We start from the raw sequence: 20,967 nt of genomic DNA on the forward strand, positions 1-20,967 counted from the left end.
TGATGTCTATGGTCGTAACTGTTTCGAATTTTCGCCGCTGGGGGGCCGATCTCTACGAACCCGTGAATCGTGCGAGTTCATTGAGATCGATCACCCCCCAGCGGCGAACAATTGAACCAGCGTCTATAGTTTTTACCTAACCTCTGATCAGTTTAATCGATTTGTGGACATTTTAACGAGACATTTGTGTAATTAAAAGGATGAGTAGTCAATAGTCTCTTTCTGGCCTATATATAAAAGCTCTCCATAAAACAAAACAAGCCCTGAAAATGAATCTAAAAATAAAATAAATATATATATATATATATATATATATATATATATATATATATATATATATATATATATAAAAAACACACACATATTATACAGACATCATATTTAATAGTATTTTACAGTTTTTTATTACATTATTGTATTATACTTTCAAGAAAACAATTGTAATGGGATTTTAAAAGCTTTTTATGCACGTTTTAGCGTTGCTTTTTGTGGCATTTAAAGGAGGCGTCACTAGCATCTGGTGTTTAGAAGCGCTTCGAAGGTTCGTTTCTCGCATCACTACGTAATAAAAACCAACGTCGTTTCATTGGTGGAGCACGAGCTCGTAGGCGGGGCCTACGCTTGTGTTTACTAAGCGCAGTCGGTGATTGGCTATTCGTTTAAATGCCTTTGGTCTGATTGGTCTGCAGTTTGTCACTATTGACCAATCTTTGTCAAACGGAACTATTTGAAAATCGTGGCGTGCGCGTCTTGATGAATGAACAGCTGCTGTTGACTCGCTGTTTAAACAGTGCACGAGAAAGGTGAGTTATTCTTCTGCGTTGAATAATCATGTATATATGGTACCTTTATTATCGATTTCAGTTTACGGTTTAGATGAAAGTCAGTAGTGTGTGAATATACATTTTTTAATTTTGCTAGTTATTTAAAATTATTAACAAAGCCCTCTAAAAAGCGGTATGGCTATACCGGACTCGCTTTTATTAAATGACAAATCAAGTCATAAGTTAAATCAATCAAACGCTTTAAGCTGTTCTTTTATGTTCTCTCCAGGTAAAATGTTGGGACACATTGAGCCAGCTGAGCTTCAGTGCACCGTGGCAGTGGAGCGCTTGAATCCTGCAGGTCAAGCCATCAAACGGCAACTCATCCGCAAAGGCACTGTCACATTAGGGCGGAATGAGTTTCAAGAGATGGTCCTGCGTGTTCACGATGGCAAAGCTCCTCAAAACTTCATGCTGCGCGATTTCCAGCTCTTTACACGCTTTGCAAAGGATGGTAAATGTACTGTTAAATTCATCCCGGAAAGCACACAGGTTCTGGTGTCTGATTGTCCACCGGATCGTTTGAAGATGTTTCTGAAGACGCTCAGCATCAAACATCAGGCATCCCAAGGCATCAAGCCTATAAGTGATCGGGATAAACTACGAGCTGGCCTTCATAAAGCCTTTGAGACCCTAAGTCCACTCCAGCTTAAAGATGTGCAGAAGGCAAACGAGATGAGAAGTAAAGTGAATGCACCGATCCAACCCAAAGGTCCTGCAGAGAGATCTGTCAATAAGGTCTTGGGTGAAAGGAAGCAAGTAAAAAGACCCAGACCTGATTGTGACGCTAGTCCGGTATGTTCATCCATTTCTACATGACACTTTCAAACAAAGTTATTACATTTGTTTTGACAAATCAGAAGCAGTAGTAGTATTTGTCTAACAAAATTAATTATGTTAGCGCCTCCCTAATTAAAGTTCCTGAACTGCTCTGCATTCAACAATTATACTCTTAAAATAACTCTGATCAAACAGTAAAAGCATATTAATGTTTGTCTATGAAAAAAAAAAAAAAAAACTGATATTAATTTAGAAACCTATTAATTTTATTTCAATCATGTCTCTCTTTATAAATTGTTTAATTCTGATATTCAACTTTTTCCATTAAGATTATCACTTCTCTTCACCTATCTCAAAAGGGAGATACAACAACAACAGTGTGTGAAGGTTTAATGTTCTTCTGTCATGCATTTTAGCAGAATTATAGATTAAGTTCATAAATCAAGCGACTTCTGAAGAACATGTACCATTGGCTAGTTCTGGTACATTGCATTAAATAAAAACATATGTTCAATATTTTACATGGTCCCTGCCAAATAATAATTATTTGCATGTTTAGGTGAAAGCGCTTCACCCCAGTAAGAAGCCTCTGTTGGTTCTGCCTGTGACACAAAAGCTCAGCAAAGAACAAATTGCAGTTCTTAATGCAGTCTTGAGTGGCAAGAATGTGTTTTTCACTGGCAGTGCAGGTAATTATTTATTATTATTATAATTTTTTTTTTTACCATTTATTTATTCACAGCCACATATTGTTTTACATAGAGCTCTTATTTCATAGCATTTTGAACACCACTGTTCATGGCTTTATTTCAGGTACAGGAAAGTCCTTCTTGCTCAAAAGGATTATAGGCTCCCTGCCTCCAAAAAGCACGTATGCAACAGCAAGCACAGGTGTTGCGGCTTGTCATATAGGAGGGACCACACTGCACAGTTTTGCAGGTTAGAAAGCATTTACACATCTGACTGTCAATTACAGTGCAGTGCGTTTTCCAAAGTTGTTCACGATTTCACTCATGTCTCTGAAAAAATGGCAAAAAATACAAGCATGTTACATGTGTGATATAGGAAAGCGCTTGCTATATAATTAATGATGGCAAGTGTTTTATGAAATGGCTAGTATTCTTTCACCCCAAACCAAACAGTAATCATAGGTGACAGGTTTTATTTCACTATGTACACACTTTCCTGAAGTGTCATGATCAACACATTTCTCATATCTATAAAAAGAATTGAGCTTTTGTGTACAAGTTATTTTTTGTTTTTCTTGTTAACAGGTATTGGTTCCGGCTCTGCTCCTCTTGAACAATGTATTGAGCTTGCTCAGCGTCCTGGAGTGATGCAGCACTGGACATCTTGCAAACACCTTGTTATTGATGAGATTTCAATGGTGGAAGCGGAGTTCTTTGACAAACTGGAAGCTGTAGCCAGGTGAACCACACTCAAAACACCGTTCATGATACCAGTTTATTTCCATAGACTTAATTTTCCACATGGGTAAAATCAATAATTGTGGTGATAAAGGTTAATTTTGTTGTTGTTGTTTCAGTGGTTCAGTAATTTCATTTAATGTGATAAGTTGCTGCTGATTATTTCACTCTGTATTTTTTCCTAATGAGCACCAGATGGCAAATGAATATTTGAATGTGATTAGGATCAGACCTTGAATAACTATTGAATTCTAAACATCCCATCAACAATTATCAAAAATCCCAGTCTAGCACATGTTTGTAAATGCTTAACTTTTCTGAAGGAGAGTAACGATACAAAATCTTTCAATATTAGGCCAGAGTTGCATTATTAGACAAATGGCATCTGTATGTTATGTTTCTAGATCCATCAGAAGATCCACTGAACCGTTTGGAGGAATTCAACTGATAGTGTGTGGAGATTTTCTTCAACTTCCACCTGTAACAAAAGGAAAGGACAAGGCAAACTTTTGTTTTCAGGTACTGCTTTCCTCATTTATGGCCCATACACAACAAGAATGATAACTATTAGTTCCCACACCAAACAATTATAATTTTCTGTTTGTTATAAACATGTAACACAAACTAAGTTCATTTTCGCCTGCAGTCAAGAAGCTGGCGGAAGTGTATCCATATGAACATGGAGCTGACAGAGGTGCGCAGACAAACAGACAAGGCCTTCATCTCTCTCCTCCAGGCTGTTCGAGTGGGCAGGTACTGAGTTTTCATCACATGCACAGTTCACTGCAGTGAGTCACAGGCTCTGAGTGCTATTGGGATGAAGTCAATGTGGTTCAGGGTCAGGTTTTATTTTTTCCACTTTTTTGTCTTCAACCTAAGGTGGTTCTTGTGAGAGTGATTTGAATGTTTATAGGTATTGTAGTATGAAAGACTTTTTAAGCTTCATCTTGTAATCATTGAAGTTGTCAATTGATCCAGCTGATCATGTTGATTGGTAGAGTCACAGAGGAAGTTACTGCACAGCTACTGAGAAGTGCCTATCACAGCATCGAGAGGGATGGTATCCTAGCAACCAGGCTGTGCACACACAAGGATGATGTGGAGCTCACTAATGAGAATAAACTCAAACAGTTACCAGGTTAGTCGTACAGAAATATAATTTCAAACTGGGGATTTGATTTTTGGTTTGCTGGTTGCATCAGGTGGTAGTTGTACTGATACAGCTGTGAAGTGAATTGCACAGAGTAAGATTCTGGAAACTGAAATCACTATTAAAGGGTTAGTTCACCCAAATAGCAAAATTATGTATATAATAACTTACCCTCATGTTGTTCCAAACCCATAAGACCTCCGTTTATCTTTGGAAAACAGTTTAAGATATTTTAGATTTAGTCAGAGAGCTCTTAGTCCCTCCATTGAAACTGTGTGTACGGTATACATCATCAAAGTAGTCCATGTGACATCAGAGGGTCAGTTAGATTTTTTTGAAGCATTGAAAATGCATCTTCGTCCAAAAATTGCAAATTCTATGACTCTATTCAACATTATCTTCTCTTCCGTGTCTGTTGAGAGAGAGGGAGAGAGAGAGTTCAAAACAAAGCAGTTTGTGATATCCAGTTCACGAACAAATCATTCGATGTAACCGGATCTTTTTGAACCAGTTCACCAAATCGAACCGAATCATTTTAAACAGCTCGCGTCTCCAATACGCATTAATCCACAAATGACTTAAGCTGTTAACCTTTTTTTTGTTTTTGTTTTTTTGCCCGACACTCCCTCTGAGTTCAAACAAACCAATATCCCGGAGTAATTCATGTACTCAAACAGTACACTGACTGAACTGCTGTGAAGAGAGAACTGAACACCGAGCCAAGCCAGATAACGAATGAACGTTTGACTCGTTCACGAGTCAAGAACCGTTTCTGTCAGACGCGTCCGATTCGAGAACAGAGTAACTGACAATACTGCGCATGTGTGATTCAGCGTGAAGCAGACTGACACACAGAGCGTCTGAACCGAAGTGATTCTTTTGGTGATTGATTCTGAACTGATTCTGTGCTAGTGTTATGAGCGCGGGTAAACCGAAGGCTTGAATCAAGGGCAATCATCGCAAATGTCTGCATTTATGTCGAGCACAAAAGAACCGGTGAACCGTTTTCTTCAACCGGTTTATTGAATCGAACTGTCTGAAAGAACTACTGGTGATCCGAAAACCAATGCAACCGGTTCTTGACTCATGCACGAGTCAGTCTGTTGTTCATTATCTGGCTCGGCTTGGTGTTCATCGTCAGTTCTCTCTTCACAGCAGTTCAGTCAGTGTACTGTTTGAGTACATGAATTAATCCGGGATATTGGCATATCACATGGACTACCTTGATGTTTTTTTTAATCTTTCTGGACATGGCCAGTATTCCATTCATACAGCTTCAATGGAAGGACTGAGAGCTCTCGGACAAAATCTAAAATATCATAAGTATGGGGACCCATACTCAGAATTCATGCTCTGCATTTAACCCATCCAAAGTGCACACACACAGAGCAGTGAACACACACAGAGCAGTGGGCAGCCATTTATGCTGCGGTGCCCGGGGAGCAGTTGGGGGTTTGATGCCTTGCTCAAGAGCACCTAAGTCTTGGTATTGCCAGCCCGAGATTCGAACCCACAACCCTAGGGTTAGGAGTCGAACTCCCTTACCACTAGGCCACAACTCCCCCCCCCCCAACTGTGTTAAAGTGTGTTCCAAAGATAAACAAAGGTCTTGCGGGGTTGTAACAACATGAGGGTAAGTTATTAATGACATAATTTTGCTATTTCCTGTGAACTATCCCTTTAAAAGTCTACCATTTGATTGCATAAAGTATAAGTGACTAGAAAGCGCCTATGACCATGTATAGGCGTACAGTTATTTGGGTTGTAAAAATCAGACCAGATCTGAATCAGATTCTGAATCTGATCTGGTTTGACAGATGTAAATTGTCAAATTTCTAAGTCTCTTAAGTGATTCCTTTGCAGGGGTTATGCGACTGTTTGAGGCTGTGGATAGTGACCCTATGCTGTTTCAGACCATTGATGCACAGAGTCCAGTGAGTCGGCTGTTACAGCTGAAAGTAGGAGCTCAGGTAGGCGTTTCCCAACACCCACTCTGGCAACATTTGCTCTTGATTTGTATTTTCAAATGTTGCTAGAAACGTTTTGCTACTTCAGGTCATGCTCACTAAAAACCTGGATATCCAGAGGGGTCTAGTGAATGGAGCCAGAGGAGTTGTGGTTGACTTTCAGCCAGGCAATCAAGGTATGACTGACAGTGAAATGGTGACTGGTGGTTCTCCTGGTGCTTTTTTTTTTTTGTCACTTTCTTTTACATTATCATGAAAATAGGTGAATAAATGGATAAATCTAAAAAGATTATGTAAAGGTTGTATTTTATCACAAAATCAAAAGGTGCTATTGTTTTAGAATTTAAGAGACGAAGAGCATAAAATATCACGCATTCATTTATGTATCTGGCTGGTTATAGAACACCAACATATTTCAGAGGATAGAAACATTGTGTGAGATGTTCTGACCACCCATCCCCTTGCAGGTCTCCCTCGTGTACGATTCCTTTGCGGGGCTATTGAGGTAATAAAGAGAGAGCGTTGGATGTTTAAAGCGTCAGGGGGGCTGTACCTGAGCAGACAGCAGCTGCCACTGAAACTGGCCTGGGCCATTTCAATCCACAAGAGTCAGGTGAGCTCTGCTCTCATGTCTCACCATGAGTCATTTTGCATAGGTAGTAAGATACTGAGTCAAACCTGCATCAAAAGACGGCGTAGAATGAAATCTAATTTTGCAAAATTGTGCTGTTGATCTCATACTGTTTTTAGCCCCAGAGGAAATTATCATGTCATTTCACTGAAAATGCTATTAGAATGAACGGACTTGGCTCAGGAAGAGTGTTTTTATGTATCTGTAAACAGATGCTCAGGGCTATGGTTCTGGTTTGTGTTTTGACTGCTTAACTTGGCCTCATGTTTACCCATCTTTTCTGACTATGTGCCTTCTGCACTGATGAAGTGTCAAAATTATTGCAGTTTAGCTCATCAGCTGTCTGGCAAATGTTTGAGAAACCTTGTATATGTCTATGCCCCAATGCTCAGCTGAGGATCTGAGGAAAATATTAAATCAATTCCTCATAACCATGTGGGTCTAAAATCTCTCAAGTGTTACAGCCAACAATAACTCTATTTGGATTTAACACTATAATTGTCCTAAAAACTAAAACTATTAAAGGGATTATTCACCCCAAATTGAAAGCATTGTTTATGCACACTTATGTGTTTCCAAACCTGGAAGGAAATGGAAGATCTTTTTAATGCTAATAACCAAGCCATTTTGGTTCCCATTGACTTTAAATTATGTACCGTATTTAAAAAAAAAAAAATACAGTGGAAGTCAATGAGTTTTTTTTTACCGTCTACAGCTGTGAAATGGTGCTCTATGCTGCTCAGTGCTCCTGTAGCATACCCCTGAAAACAGAGCGCCCTCTAGCAGCTGTAGACGGTAATGTTTTCTCTTGGTCCTAAATAAATGCGACTTATGTTTCTTTTCTTTTTTTTGTCTCGTCATGACGTATTTTTGGACTGATGCGACATAGTATGTGCGACTTATAGTCCGAAAAATACGGTATTCATATATTTTGATACTGGATATTTGACTTTCATGAGCTGTAAGCTTTAATCATCAATTTAAAACTGTTGAAATGTTTTTCTTTACATGTCATGAATCTAGAATATATGAAAGTCTCACTTTTTAAAATGTTTCAAAAAACGAACTCATGATATTCAAAATGTGAGACTAAACTGTATATGTTTCTTTAAAGGGGGGGAGGGGGGTGAAATGCTCGTTTTCACTCAATATCCTGTTAATCTTGAGTACCTATAGAGTAGTACTGCATCCTTCATAACTCCAAGAAGTCTTTAGTTTTATTATATTCATAAGAGAAAGATAGTCTGTACCAATTTTTCCCGGAAAAACACGACCGACTGGAGGCGTGACGTGTGGGCGGAGCTAAAGAATCAGGAGCGCCAGTAGGCTTTAGCGTTGAGAGCGTTTGGAAGCTGTAACATTACCGTGAGGACAAAACCAACCAAAACAAACCATGGCTAACAGTCAGATTCAGCGTATATTTATGATCCAGAATCAGATCCAGAGGCTGAAATTTAACAAGAGCAGCATCAGCAACGACGTCTCTATGTGGTATGTACTGAAACTTTATATATTTGCTTAGCGGTTTTGGAAAATGACTAAGTTCCACTGTCGTCTTTTTTTTTTTTTTTTTTTTTTTTTTTTTTTAAGCTGTACATGTGGAAAGTGCAGTTTGATGACAACATCGCATGTTGTTTACTTGATTTACCTACGCGCCGATAGCTAAGTTAACAACACAGAGATATTTGAAGCAGTTTTACTCGCACGTCCTGATTTTGCCAAGTCCGATGTGTTCCTAGGTCAACATATTTTGTTGACCCTGGAACAACATTTTACTCCAAAAATATATTCTTAACCATATCCCTACACCTAAACCTAACCTTAACCATGAGTAATCCCTAAAATCAGAGGAAATGATAGATGAATTACACTGATGTACAAGCACCAAACACTGATTTTAAGCATAAACTTCACAAAATCTATAAACTGGTTCTTCAAATCTGATTGGTTAATCACAATGTTGTTCCAGGGTCAACAACGATGTTGTCCCAGGAACATGTCTCACTTGGTAAAATCAGGTTAGGCGTTTTACTCACCTCCTGCCGTTCCAACACACGATCGTGACCCTTTTTCGTTTGGGACTGCATTATCCTTAAGAAATAAACGATGTGCAAATCCGGCGTCGAACTGGGCCTTGTTTGTAAAACAAGCATCTTCGAAATGCAGGGAACAAACAAAAACACTTGCACAACTCCGTTGATTCTCTGTAAAAATAAACTCCATCCACTGGTCCCTTAATGCTGTTTTTCTTTTGGTAATTTGTGCAGGGTTGTCTTGCCCTGGCAACCAAAAACACACTTCTTTTGTGACATTTCGCGACGCTCTGATCAGTGAAGTCTGTTGTGCTCTCAGCGCTCTGCTATACGGGAGCGCACTCTCTTCCGGCAGACGTGCCCTTAGGACCCATATAAGGAAATTCCGCTCCATCTAACGTCACACAGAGCCATACTCGAAAAAAACTTTCCGAAACTTGTGACAAACCGGAAGGAGTATTTTTGGAACAGAAATACTCCTTCAAACGTACAACTTAATTTTTGAAACTTTGTCCATGTTAAGCATGGGAATCCAACTCTTTAACAGTGTAAAAAACTCAGTATGCATGAAATAGCATTTCACCCCCCCCCTTTAAATAAATAAAAAAGAAAAAGATAAAAAGCTGAAAAAGGGGGAAAATTAGTCATATGTTAAAAAAAAAATTATTTGGAGACTACTATACTTTGGCAAAAGGTTAGTAACTTCTGGAACTTCATATTATCATAATGTATTTTTATAACAATTGTGATGTTCTGTTATTGTAAACTGATAGTTTATTTTCGGGCTACAATTTATCTGTTGTTCAGTCAGGCCCACTGTCATCAAAGCCATGCATGTGTAAGGGCTGGAGGCACAGCAATAAACAAAACCATATGCTAAACTTGCCCCAACATTCAAACAGACTTTTATAAATATTGTGTGCCAAATGAATGGGTCAAAATTTGATCCAATCTATTAGGTAGAGCTGTAATTAACTACTGATGAACTTATACCCTGTAATAGGGAGTCCAATTCTGCTCCTTAAGGGCTGCTGTTCTGCAGAGTTTAGCTCCAACCACAATTAAACGCCTGAATCAACTAATTACTAGAAACTTCCAGGCAGGTGTGTTGAGGCAAGTTGGAGCTAGACCGTGAGCAAGCCAGTGGTCCTACAGGAACAAGTTTGGACACCTCTGCTTTAACTGCATCGTTGCTTAAATTAACTAGCAAAATCTTCTGTCTTGGGCAGCCTGCCTATTTGCTTTGACTTGGAGAGCCTGGTTCCAATACAAAAAACAATGTGGTATTTCTAGCATATTTATTAAAAATCTTGATTGTTTGTTGTGTTTAGGGCATGACTCTGGATTGTGTGGAGATCTCTTTGGCACGTGTCTTTGAGAGCGGCCAGGCCTATGTTGCTCTGTCTCGGGCCCGGAGTCTGGAAGGCCTGCGTGTGATGGACTTTGATCCGCGAGTAGTGCAGGCCAACCAGGATGTGCTCCTCTTTTATAAGAGACTGAGGAAAGAGAGACTTCTCATGCAGGTCAGTCCACCCTGGACAATCATTCTGTTTCTCAGATGAATACCCTTTTCTGTGTTAGGCCAGACTGGCTCAATTTAAAAGTTGAATCTAAATGATTTTAGATTGGCTAATAAAAGTGTCCCAGGTAGCTCAAATTACTGGAAGATTTTACACTAGTTGTCAGAATTGAAATTGCCTTATTTCAACAAGGCCTACATTGATATAGGAAGTTTATTATACTGTAGGTCTCTGATTGTAATCTCATTTTCTTCCCCCAGTCCTCAATGAATGACTTTGTTGGACAGAGCCATAAGGAGAATTCCCGTTGGTGAGGTGGTGATGTGAAACTCTCATTCTCATATGCACTGTGTGCGTGAATTTATCAGGAACATAAGACCTTTGAATTCAGTTAGCATTTCTTATTGGATAAATTATGATACCCTGCTTTTCAACGGAGCGGTTATTTATTTTTTTTATAAATATTGCTTAAACCCAGTTTTATGTAACAATGTATTTCTTTTAATAAAATTTATTTGGTTTTATTCATATGGTTTGTATTGATTATGAAAGTGTCTGGTCTACATGCATTTTATCTGAGCAGTGCCTTTTGCCTGTGGCAGTGGTTTTCTCATTAGTCAGGTGCAACTATTTCCCTCTACATCAACATCAGTGAGATGCTTTAAAATAGTTTGTTAAACTTCCATAGATAATTATCCTTTTAAAAAATAATTTAATAATCCAGTATCCATACAGGCATATGTGCCAATGTAGTGTGCCACTTCCATGGGTTGTTTTTACTAAGTGTTTTTACGACACTGATGAAGCAAAATCTAAACAAGGTTTTTTTCTCTATCAAAAAAAGAAAACCTATATTACATTCTCAGTGACCGAAGATTTTAAAGGAGAAACTAGCAACTAAAAATGCAATGTCTACTGCCACCCCATGAGACTATTTTTAACTGCAATTTGGTCACGTGCAAAAAAAAAAAAAACATTAAACTGCTTTACAGCAAATTTCATAACATGTAAATATTTGTATGAAGATTCATCTACTGAGACAAATTTGACATCAGTAACCCTGAACAAAGGGGTAGATGTAATGTAGCAGTCAGTATCTGGCTTTTTTTTTCTTTTTTTTGTCTTGTGTTGTACATGTGCATAAAAACAAAAGTTTTAGGTCTCTGGAATTACTTGTGCTGTATGTTTAAATCCACATCTGCAACTGTAGATGCTCCACTGGAAATGCTGTATGATGAAAGTGTCAAAGAGGGGCTTCATTTAACTGTCCTGTAGAGCTTCTGTGACTGATATTGGAGCAATACTTTTCAGGTAAAGTTCATCCAAAAATGAAAACTGTATTTTACCCACCCTCAAGTTGTTCTAAATGGTTGACAGTAACCACTGACTTTAAATACACACACACACACACACAGCCGTTTGCTCACATTTGTCTTATTATTTCTAGGCGGTCCTGCAGAGGGCCAGACAATGTATAATCTATATGGATTATTCTCCTTCAGCATTTTAATCTCTTTATTAAGTTCTTTCAAAATTAAACCAAAAATATGCATTAATAACAGAATTTAAAGTTTAGCCTATACATTTTAGATATTGTAGTAACATACCACAATCTCTTCTTCCTCCTTCGGTTCCTTCGGCACCTTTTCCTTCATCTTCCTCAGCTGCTGTCTGTTCCTTTACAAATAAGAGACAAGATGCACAAATGTAGTACCATGAAACTACGTAACAAATAATATGAATACAAAATTTGAAATCAAAATGGTATTATTGAATCTTAGTGTTTTATATAAATATTTTTATGTATTTGCAATGCAAGTATCAAGTACTTAAATACACTGACATAGTAATATAGTGTTGTATACAACATTTATTCTATACAATATTTAATAGGAGCATCTGTTCTTTATTTAACAAGGTGTCTTTGAATATAACAAATTCTAATATAATACTTTAACATCCCTGAAACTGTGATTGCACTGCTTTGAACCACTTTTTCTGACTATATTAACAATATAGCATAAATTTTTTTTTTATTTTATGAAATTAATAATTTCTTGATTAAACCTAAGAAAATGTATTAAGCAGAATCGCACTGAAAGGTTCCTTTGCTGTGCAACAAAAATAAAGAACCGGCTTTAGGTTCTACCCAGCAATGAGGTGAACCGGTGTTTCAGCTGGAAAGCTGCTTTCATCTGCCAAAATAAATTGTGTGTTTCTTATTCTTCTCCCTTTTTAAAATAGGCCTACTTGCAGCTTAAGCTGCATGTTGTTTAGGGATTGCATTTGTGCGTATTGTCTGGTCTGACAGCTGAGACTCATAAAAGTCACAATTGTTAAAAGGTATACATTTCTTCACAATTCTTCATGACATCAATCTAAAATTGGCTACAGTCATGTAGCCAATTTTTATAGAGTTTAAATATAAACAAACTCTTAACTACAGTGGTCAAACTCTCCTCACAGGTAACATTAAGATATACCAAGTGCATATTATTAAACACGTCACTCTTCCACACAAATGAGTTATTAGTAATCAAATAATCTAAATAACTGCAGCCAGCCCAGAACAGTTTGTAATGTTTATGTCAGCTAAAATGTTAGCAACGACTTGCCTGCAAGTAGTGGGAAGTCATGGCCTAATGGTTAGAGAGTTGGACTCCCAATAGAAAGGTTGTGAGTTCAAGTCCTGGGCCGGCAGGAATTGTGGGTGGGGGCAGTGCATGTACAGTGCTCTCTCCACCTTCAATACCACGACTTAGCTTAACCTAAACCTTGAGCAAGGCATTGAACCCCCAACTGCTCCCCGGGCGCCGCAGCTTAAATGGCTGCCCACTGCTCCGGGTGTGTGTTCACTGTGTGTGTGTGTGTGTGTGTGTGTGTGTGTGTGTGTGTGTGTGTGTGTGTGTGTTCACTCTTCTGTGTGTGTGCACGTTGAATGGGTTAAATGCAGAGCACGAATTCTGAGTATGGGTCACCATACTTGGCTGAATGTCACTTCACTTTCACAGTGTTTGACGATTAAAAAAAAAAAATTCATAGAACATACATGCAAGTTGCATAACTTCTCAAATCCACTTTAAACTCACAATAAATTACAGTAAAATTTCTGAAATTAGTACCTCCACCTCGTCAGGCTCTCCATATGTGACCATATCAATATGTATCAATATATGTATCTCAAATTAGAATGTTGTGAAAAAATTCATTTATTTCAGTAATTCAACTCAAATTGTAAAACTTGTGTATTAAATAAGCTCAGTGCACAGAGACTGAATTAGTTGAAGTCTTTTGGTTCAATTGTGATGATTTTGACTCACATTTAACAAAAACCATCAAATCACAACAAATTAGAATATGGTGACATAGGAACCAGCTAATCAACTCAAAATTCCTACAAAGGTTTTCTGAGCCTCCAAAATGGTCTCTCAGTTTGGTTCACTAAGCTACACAAACAGGGGGAAGACTGCTGATCTGATTGTTGTCCAGAAGACAATCATTGACACCCTTGACACACACCAAGGAGGGTAAGCCACAAACATTAATTGCCATAGAAGCTGGCTGTTCACAGAGTGCTGTATCAAAGCATGTTAACAGAAAGCTGAGTGGAAGAAATATATGCACAACCAACCGAGAGAACCACAGCCTTATGAGGATTGTCAAGCAAAATCAATTCAAGAGTTTGAGGGAGCTTCACAAGGAATGGACTGAGGCTCGGGTCAAGGCATCAAGAGCCAACACATAACAACGTGTCAAGGAATTTGCTGAACCACAGACAACGTCGGAGGCATCTTACCTGGGCTAAGGTGAAGAAGAACTCCAAGGAGTGTGGAGGAAGGGTGGAGAAGCTCATAGCCCAAGTTGCTTGAAGTCCAGTGTTAAGTTTCCACAGTTTGTGATGATTTGGGGTGCAATGTCATCTGCTGGTGTTGGTCCATTGTGTTTTTTGGAAACCAAAGTGACTGCACCCGTTTACCAAGACATTTTGGAGCACCTCATGCTTCCTTCTGCTGACCAGCATTTGTAGATGCTGATTTCATTTTCCAGCAGGATTTGGCACCTGTCCACCCTGCCAAAAGCACCAAAAGTTGGTTAAATGACCATGGTGTTGGTGTGCTTGACTGGCCAGCAAACTCACCAGACCTGAACAACCCCAAAAATATATGGGGTATTGTCAAGAGGAAGATGAGAAATAAGAGACTCAAATGCAGATGAGCTGAATGCCACTGTCAAAGAAACCTAGATCTGGGCTTCCATATCACCTCAGCAGTGCCACAAACTGATCACCTCCATGCCATGCTGAATTGAGGCAGTAATGAAAGCAAAAGGAGCCCCTACCAAGTATTGAGTACATGTACAGTAAATGAACAAACTTTCCAGAAGGCCAACAATTCACAAAAAAAAGAAAGAAAAGGAAGGGGGGGGGGGGTGCATTGGTGGGTTTTTGTTAAATGTGAGCCAAAATCATCACAATTAAAAGAACCAAAGACTTAAACTACTTCAGTCTGTGTTCATTTAATTTATTTAATACACGAGTTGTATGTTAGAGAAATATGTTAAGAAGCGAATTTATAATTTCTACTATGTTGAAGGCTTGACTTATGAATATTAAATAAAAACGTTATTGGACGATTGAAATGACGTCAGTATGGGCTTATTAATATACATGAGTTAAGCCTTCGCAATAGTAGGACGTCACAAAGAACCTTTCCGGAACGTTCTTACGTTATAATGGCTTTATAGAGACCCACATTATATTGCAACTTGGGAAATTGCTTCGCTAAATTATTTATTAGATAATGTTTTGGTTTTTAATAAAATAGCTTTATTATTATTTTGGATAAATGTGGAAAATGGTAGTGGAACCAATGAGCACAAAAACAACGGACGCTTTTTGTTGATACACAAACATGGCTGCGTACGTATGCATGAGATTTTGTATAAACAAATCTAAAGGCTCGATTAGATTTATTCAGCGACGGTTTCGAGTTAAAACTAAATGGGTAAGTAAAGAAATTGTTTTCCTTTTCAAAATAAAAACGAAGTGGCAGAAATAGATAACACAAGATGATATCGTGTTTCTCTGTATTAGGCAGCAACCAGGCCCAAGTTTCCTTCCACTGAACTTGCTCTGCACAACTTTGACACAAGCTACAGTATACAGTTAAGGGATCTGTGGCCCTCTATTAGAGTTGCCATGCTGTCTGAACAGAAATATGGAGCGCTGATAAACAGTTTCTCTTCAACACCCAATGTAATAACTGAATTAGAAGCTCAAGGATGTAAAGACTTCATCAGTATTGACTGCACCAGAAATGAAGTCCATCAATCTACACAGGACTCCACGACTTCACACAGAGATTCAGCAGAGCTGGATCCTGCTGTTATTCAACCCAGTATAAGTACCGATATAAAATGTCTTGTTTTCCCCAAAGGAGACATTTCCAGATTTAAGCCGGCTAGGTGAGAATTACCAAAAAATTTAATTTCCTTCATTCATTTCATTTAAGTTGATTGTGTTTAATATATCTGTTCTATTAACTTAGACCTGACAGCAATGGCATATTGGGATATTATCTTCTGGATGCTGCCTCAGTGCTGCCTGTTCTAGCATTGGACGTCCAGCCAGGACACACAGTATTGGATCTATGTGCAGCACCAGGAGGGAAGACTCTCGCTCTGCTGCAGAGACATTCAGTCGGTATGTGAACTGCCATATTGCCAACACTCAAAAGTGTTTTAATGGAAGAGATGCAGATGATATATGCATTTTATTTATTAACTTTTTCAGATTATCTGTGGGCAAATGACGTGTCAGGTTCCCGCACAATGCGATTACGCAGGACACTTCAGAGCTACCTGCCTAAAGAGTTCCTGGAGGACAATAAAATCCACATCACTTCCACGGATGGTCGGCAGTTAGGCATAACAGAGGAGAAAAGCTTTGACAGAGTTAGTATTGGGGAAAATGTCTGTAAAAGAATTGCATGTTTTTTGAAGTGAAATAGAATTCCATGTTATACTAACATACATTTATTAGGATGTGAATTGAATCGCAATATTATTTGATAAAATGATTACAACTCCATACAGCATTTGAACAAGAGAGAAACAGTTTACGTCTTTCTTATTTTTGCTTTAACGTACAGTACAGACCAAAAGTTTGGACACACCTTCTCATTCAAAGAGTTTTCTTTATTTTCATGACTATGAAAATTGTAAATTCACACTGAAGGCATCAAAACTATGAATTAACACATGTGGAATTATATATGGAATTATATACATAACAAAAAAGTGTGAAACAACTGGAAATGTCATATTGTAGGTTCTTCAAAGTAGCCACCTTTTGCTTTGATTACTGCTTTGCACACTCTTGGCATTCTCTTGATGAGCTTCAAGAGGTAGTCACCTGAAATGGTCTTCCAACAGTCTTGAAGGAGTTCCCCGAGAGATGCTTAGCACTTGTTGGCCCTTTTGCCTTCTGTCTGCGGTCCAGTTCACCCCTAAACCATCTCGATTGGGTTCAGGTCAGGTGACTGTGGGGGCCAGCTCATCTGGCGCAGCACCCCATCACTCTCCTTCTTGGTCAAATAGCCCTTGATGCCTTCAGTGTGACTCTACAATTATCATAGTCATGAAAATAAAGAAAACTCTTTGAATGAGAAGGTGTATCCAAACTTTTGGTCTGTACTGTATATTTCAGGCTCTGGTTCTAGTTTCTACCTTCTTATTGATCATTACTTATCAAGAAAATAAAGAAAGACTTTAATAAAAAATTCTATACTATTACATGAATAAAGAAACATATAGTTTTATAATGTTTAATATAAAACATATATTCTTTGGTCATTAACTCAGTTTATTGTTGCTTTACTAATGTACTAATGGCATTGTTATTAACTTAAAACAGCTCAAGGAAAAGATGATAATTTGATGGATGATTCCATATATTCATTTGTCATCAGTAGGTAGTATATTCGTTCAAATGTAGTCATAGAAATATGTACATATGTCACGAAGATGTTTGTGTGACAGCTCCAGCTCTCCAAAAAACAGTTTAAGTCATTTATTGTTACCTCCCTTGCTGATATAGTGCACTCAACTGCCTTGCACTCTATAGCTGAGCGATTTCAGTCACATGCAAGTATGTACACCACTGCTCAAAAGTTTGGGTTCTGGATGATTTTAGAATGTTTTTTATTTAAGAATAAATAAAAACTTTTTAGCAAGGACACCTTAAAAATAAAATAATGACGGTAAAGACAGAAGTAAGCAATGTAATAAAATAATTCAATTTCAAATAGATGTTTACAACATTGATACATTGATGCTAACAAGATTCAACAGCAAATAAACATTTATTCTGCAATAAACAGTGATTTCTGAAGGATCATGTGACACCAAAGACTGGAGTAACCACTGCTGAAAATTTAGCTTTGACATCACATGAATAATAGAAAAGTTATTTTAAATTGTAAAAATATTGTGTTTACTGTATTTTTGATCAAGTAAATGTCCCCTTGTTGAGCTTAAGAGACTTCTTGCATAAACAGTATAAGGTTTTGCCAACCCCAGACTTTTAAATGGGTTGGGTTATACTGCTGTACATTACCAGTACCCTGTATTTACATTGTGTTCCCTTGATTGTCACGCTGGTATATCCTTGTATGTCACGTTTCACCAACGTTTCAAAAATATCTAACATCTGCTATTTGTATGGTTGCAGCATGCACATCTGCCAAGCATGTGATAGCAGCGCAAATCTGGGCATTGTGCCATTACCTTCATCTTCCATCTTTTTACAGGTGCTTGTAGATGTCCCCTGCACCACAGACAGACACTCTGCAATGGTGGAAGAGAACAATATTTTTAAGAGGTCTAGAACCAAAGAGAGACAGAAACTTCCCCTCTTGCAAACACAGCTGCTTCTGTAAGTAATTATGTAAATGGTTTAAAATGCACAGCAAGCAATATAATCTTAATATATATTATTCATTCACTGGGCATATATATATATATATATATATATATATATATATATATATATATATATATATATATATATATATATATATAAATATTGTTGAATGTGTTTTGTGGTGTGCATGTGTCCGTGAAGACTGACATCTAATCAATCTGATGTTTCATATTCTGCCCAGGGCTGGGATTCAGGCCACGCGACAGGGTGGAAACGTTGTGTACTCTACTTGTTCCCTGTCCCAGCTGCAGAATGAGTGTGTGGTGCAACAGGCCATAAGTCTCGCTCAGCAGGAGCTGGGAATCACCGTGCATGTGCAGGATCTCAAATGGTTTGCGCAATACTTTTCTGACACTTTCCACTTTGCGCCACAGTTAAGTGTTGGGGAGTTGGTTTTACCACACCTTTGTGCTAACTTTGGACCAATTTATATGTGTAAATTACAACGAATGAACTAGATGGACATTCAGAAATTAGCTCAACATCATCACACGTTTGTGCTTCAGTAGTGCCCCCTAGTGACCAAGACATGGAACTTTTACAGCCATTAATACAGACATGAGCCTACCTTGAAACATTGTTGTAAATGTAATCATGTCATCATCAAAATTTTGTACATTTTTATTTGATTATCAGATTTATAAAAGTTAAATATGGTGCAAAAAGATCACAAACAGTCTTGTTTTTTTTCCAATTGACTCTTACCTCCTGTGTAGAACATTGAAAATCTAAAGCCAACATTCATTCTATGAAGAAAGTCAACTAAAAAGAATGATCTATTCAGGAGTGGAGCATGCAGCGATTTTTTTGTTGTTGAAAACTTAGAATCCCGTTTACTGTTTTTCACATGTTCCCATGTTTGGACAGTAGGGGGCGTCCACACACCGTTATAAAACTGACCATTAGCTGTTAAAAGTAGAAACAGATGAGACTGAATTTGTCTTTCAGCATGATTCAAACAGCATTGTCACGGAGAGGGCTAAAACATGATGATATTCATGTTCAATGTTATATTTATTTATATTAATAATATTATTATAATATTAGCAGTTCATTTACCTGAAGGATGCAAAGATATGAATGAAGCCCATGAACTTATTTATTAATTATTAATTTTATTATTTTGTTAGATACTGTATATAATCACCATTATTTCTGATTAGTTTACATTTTAAATTTCCACGTAGTCTATCGATCAATATGAGGCCTAAAAGCTGGATGCATAATATTGAATTTTCTTTTACAATAATCTCAAGTGGCGGGACATTACTAAATTTGGTTGAAAATTCACAAATCAGATGCCCACAAACAAATTTAAACTGGAAAATTTGAGTTTATCGCTATACACAGGCATTTTGATTGAGTATTCGGTGGTGTTTATAATAACATATTCATTATAAGGATAAAGATGATCCATGAGCAAGACAAGCAATGCTCTTCTGAATGCTGTATGGGTTGATGTGTCTGCAGCACTTCTACACCTAATGTTTGCGCTCTGAATGTGTCATTTAGATTTGGCATCAGAGGAGTGTTTTGTTTTCTTCTAGTATATAAAAGGTTCAATTTTCCCCCGGTTGTCCATGAACCTTGTGTCTATTCCAGGCAATGTAGCATGAAAAGGTGTGCGCATTTTAGTAAGAGGGGCTGACGAGAGCCATCGACTCCCCGCTATCATTAAGCTGCTCGGAAACTGTTCCATCGGTGCCAGAGTCGAGATTGGCCGAGCAGTCGTTTACTCGCCGGCTTCTTGTTGAACATTAAGGACGCAAGAGGATACTAAAATGGGATGCTTTCCCCTCGTTTTCCCCTTCGCCTTTTATTCCACAGATGAGTGCAGATAATTTTCAGTGCGATTGTGAGTGATTACTGTATTACCGCGGTAATATAGGGTTATTTGGGAATGCAAAGAGAATTAATGACACATAAAAACTATTTTTGCATTGACTGCCTCTCTCGGCCGGGATATTTCTCCATGCCTGCATCTTGTGATTACCTAAACGTATTGTAAATATGTGTTTCCTATGGGCTTTTACATAAATTTACATTTTTTAACACTCAGGAGACAGAGGGACCATTAGGGACAAGTTATTTTCATCTATACGTTTTATTCATTATTGACTTTGACACTGCTGAGGATGCTGGCATCTGATCATTTGGCGAGCACCTTGCCAATGATGTAAATCGGATGTAGATCTTTGTAATGACAGAAACATGTCGGGAATATCGTCTGGACGCCGAGGCCTTATAATGATGGAATCTCAGATGTCCGTAGGTGGGTAAAAGTCATAACGGCTTCCCCTGGAAAAGGCAAACATGAGTGTTTTGTGGGGGGAAAAAAACTACTTATGATTCAATCACACAGCCCAGTATTCTTGCTGGAACTTTTGCAAAGTTTATTTCAAAACTGCAGGGCCCCTCCAAAGGGTCACGCTCACTCCTTTGATTCCCTTGTTTGTATGTTAGATTAGTGTACACACAAACAATTTGTTTTCAATTTCAGTTCCCATGGACTGAATGTGACTAGAACCAAAACTTGATCTATTAAATTCTATTTTGTGTTCTGCAGAAAATAAGAAAGTCACATAGGATTGGAAAAACTCCCATGCCATTAATCGAAAACCCGTATAGCTTACTTTCTTCTTTAGAGCATAAAA

General features: G+C 38.0%; 2 protein-coding genes across 2 annotated transcripts; both read left to right on the plus strand.

Moving 5' to 3' along the window:
• Positions 1-709: 709 nt before the first annotated feature.
• pif1 (PIF1 5'-to-3' DNA helicase homolog (S. cerevisiae)) lies at positions 710-10,782 on the plus strand. The gene is made up of 13 exons (XM_026206141.1): positions 710-803; positions 1,054-1,619; positions 2,164-2,293; positions 2,418-2,543; positions 2,879-3,032; positions 3,436-3,550; positions 3,678-3,784; positions 4,030-4,169; positions 6,045-6,151; positions 6,237-6,324; positions 6,616-6,761; positions 10,144-10,335; positions 10,593-10,782. Exons 2-13 carry the CDS (start codon positions 1,059-1,061, stop codon positions 10,644-10,646), a joined length of 1,920 nt encoding a protein of 639 aa, XP_026061926.1. The 5' UTR covers positions 710-803; positions 1,054-1,058; the 3' UTR covers positions 10,647-10,782.
• Positions 10,783-15,093: 4,311 nt separating this feature from the next.
• Positions 15,094-18,980, plus strand: nsun4 (NOP2/Sun RNA methyltransferase 4). Its single transcript, XM_026206142.1, has 6 exons — positions 15,094-15,335; positions 15,425-15,795; positions 15,879-16,033; positions 16,124-16,284; positions 18,141-18,265; positions 18,495-18,980. The coding sequence occupies exons 1-6, from the start codon at positions 15,243-15,245 to the stop codon at positions 18,769-18,771; spliced, it is 1,182 nt and encodes a 393-aa protein (XP_026061927.1). The 5' UTR covers positions 15,094-15,242; the 3' UTR covers positions 18,772-18,980.
• Positions 18,981-20,967: the final 1,987 nt, after the last annotated feature.

The sequence above is a fragment of the Carassius auratus genome, chromosome 27 (genome assembly GCF_003368295.1).
Source record: "Carassius auratus strain Wakin chromosome 27, ASM336829v1, whole genome shotgun sequence".
Classification (NCBI taxonomy): domain Eukaryota; kingdom Metazoa; phylum Chordata; class Actinopteri; order Cypriniformes; family Cyprinidae; genus Carassius; species Carassius auratus.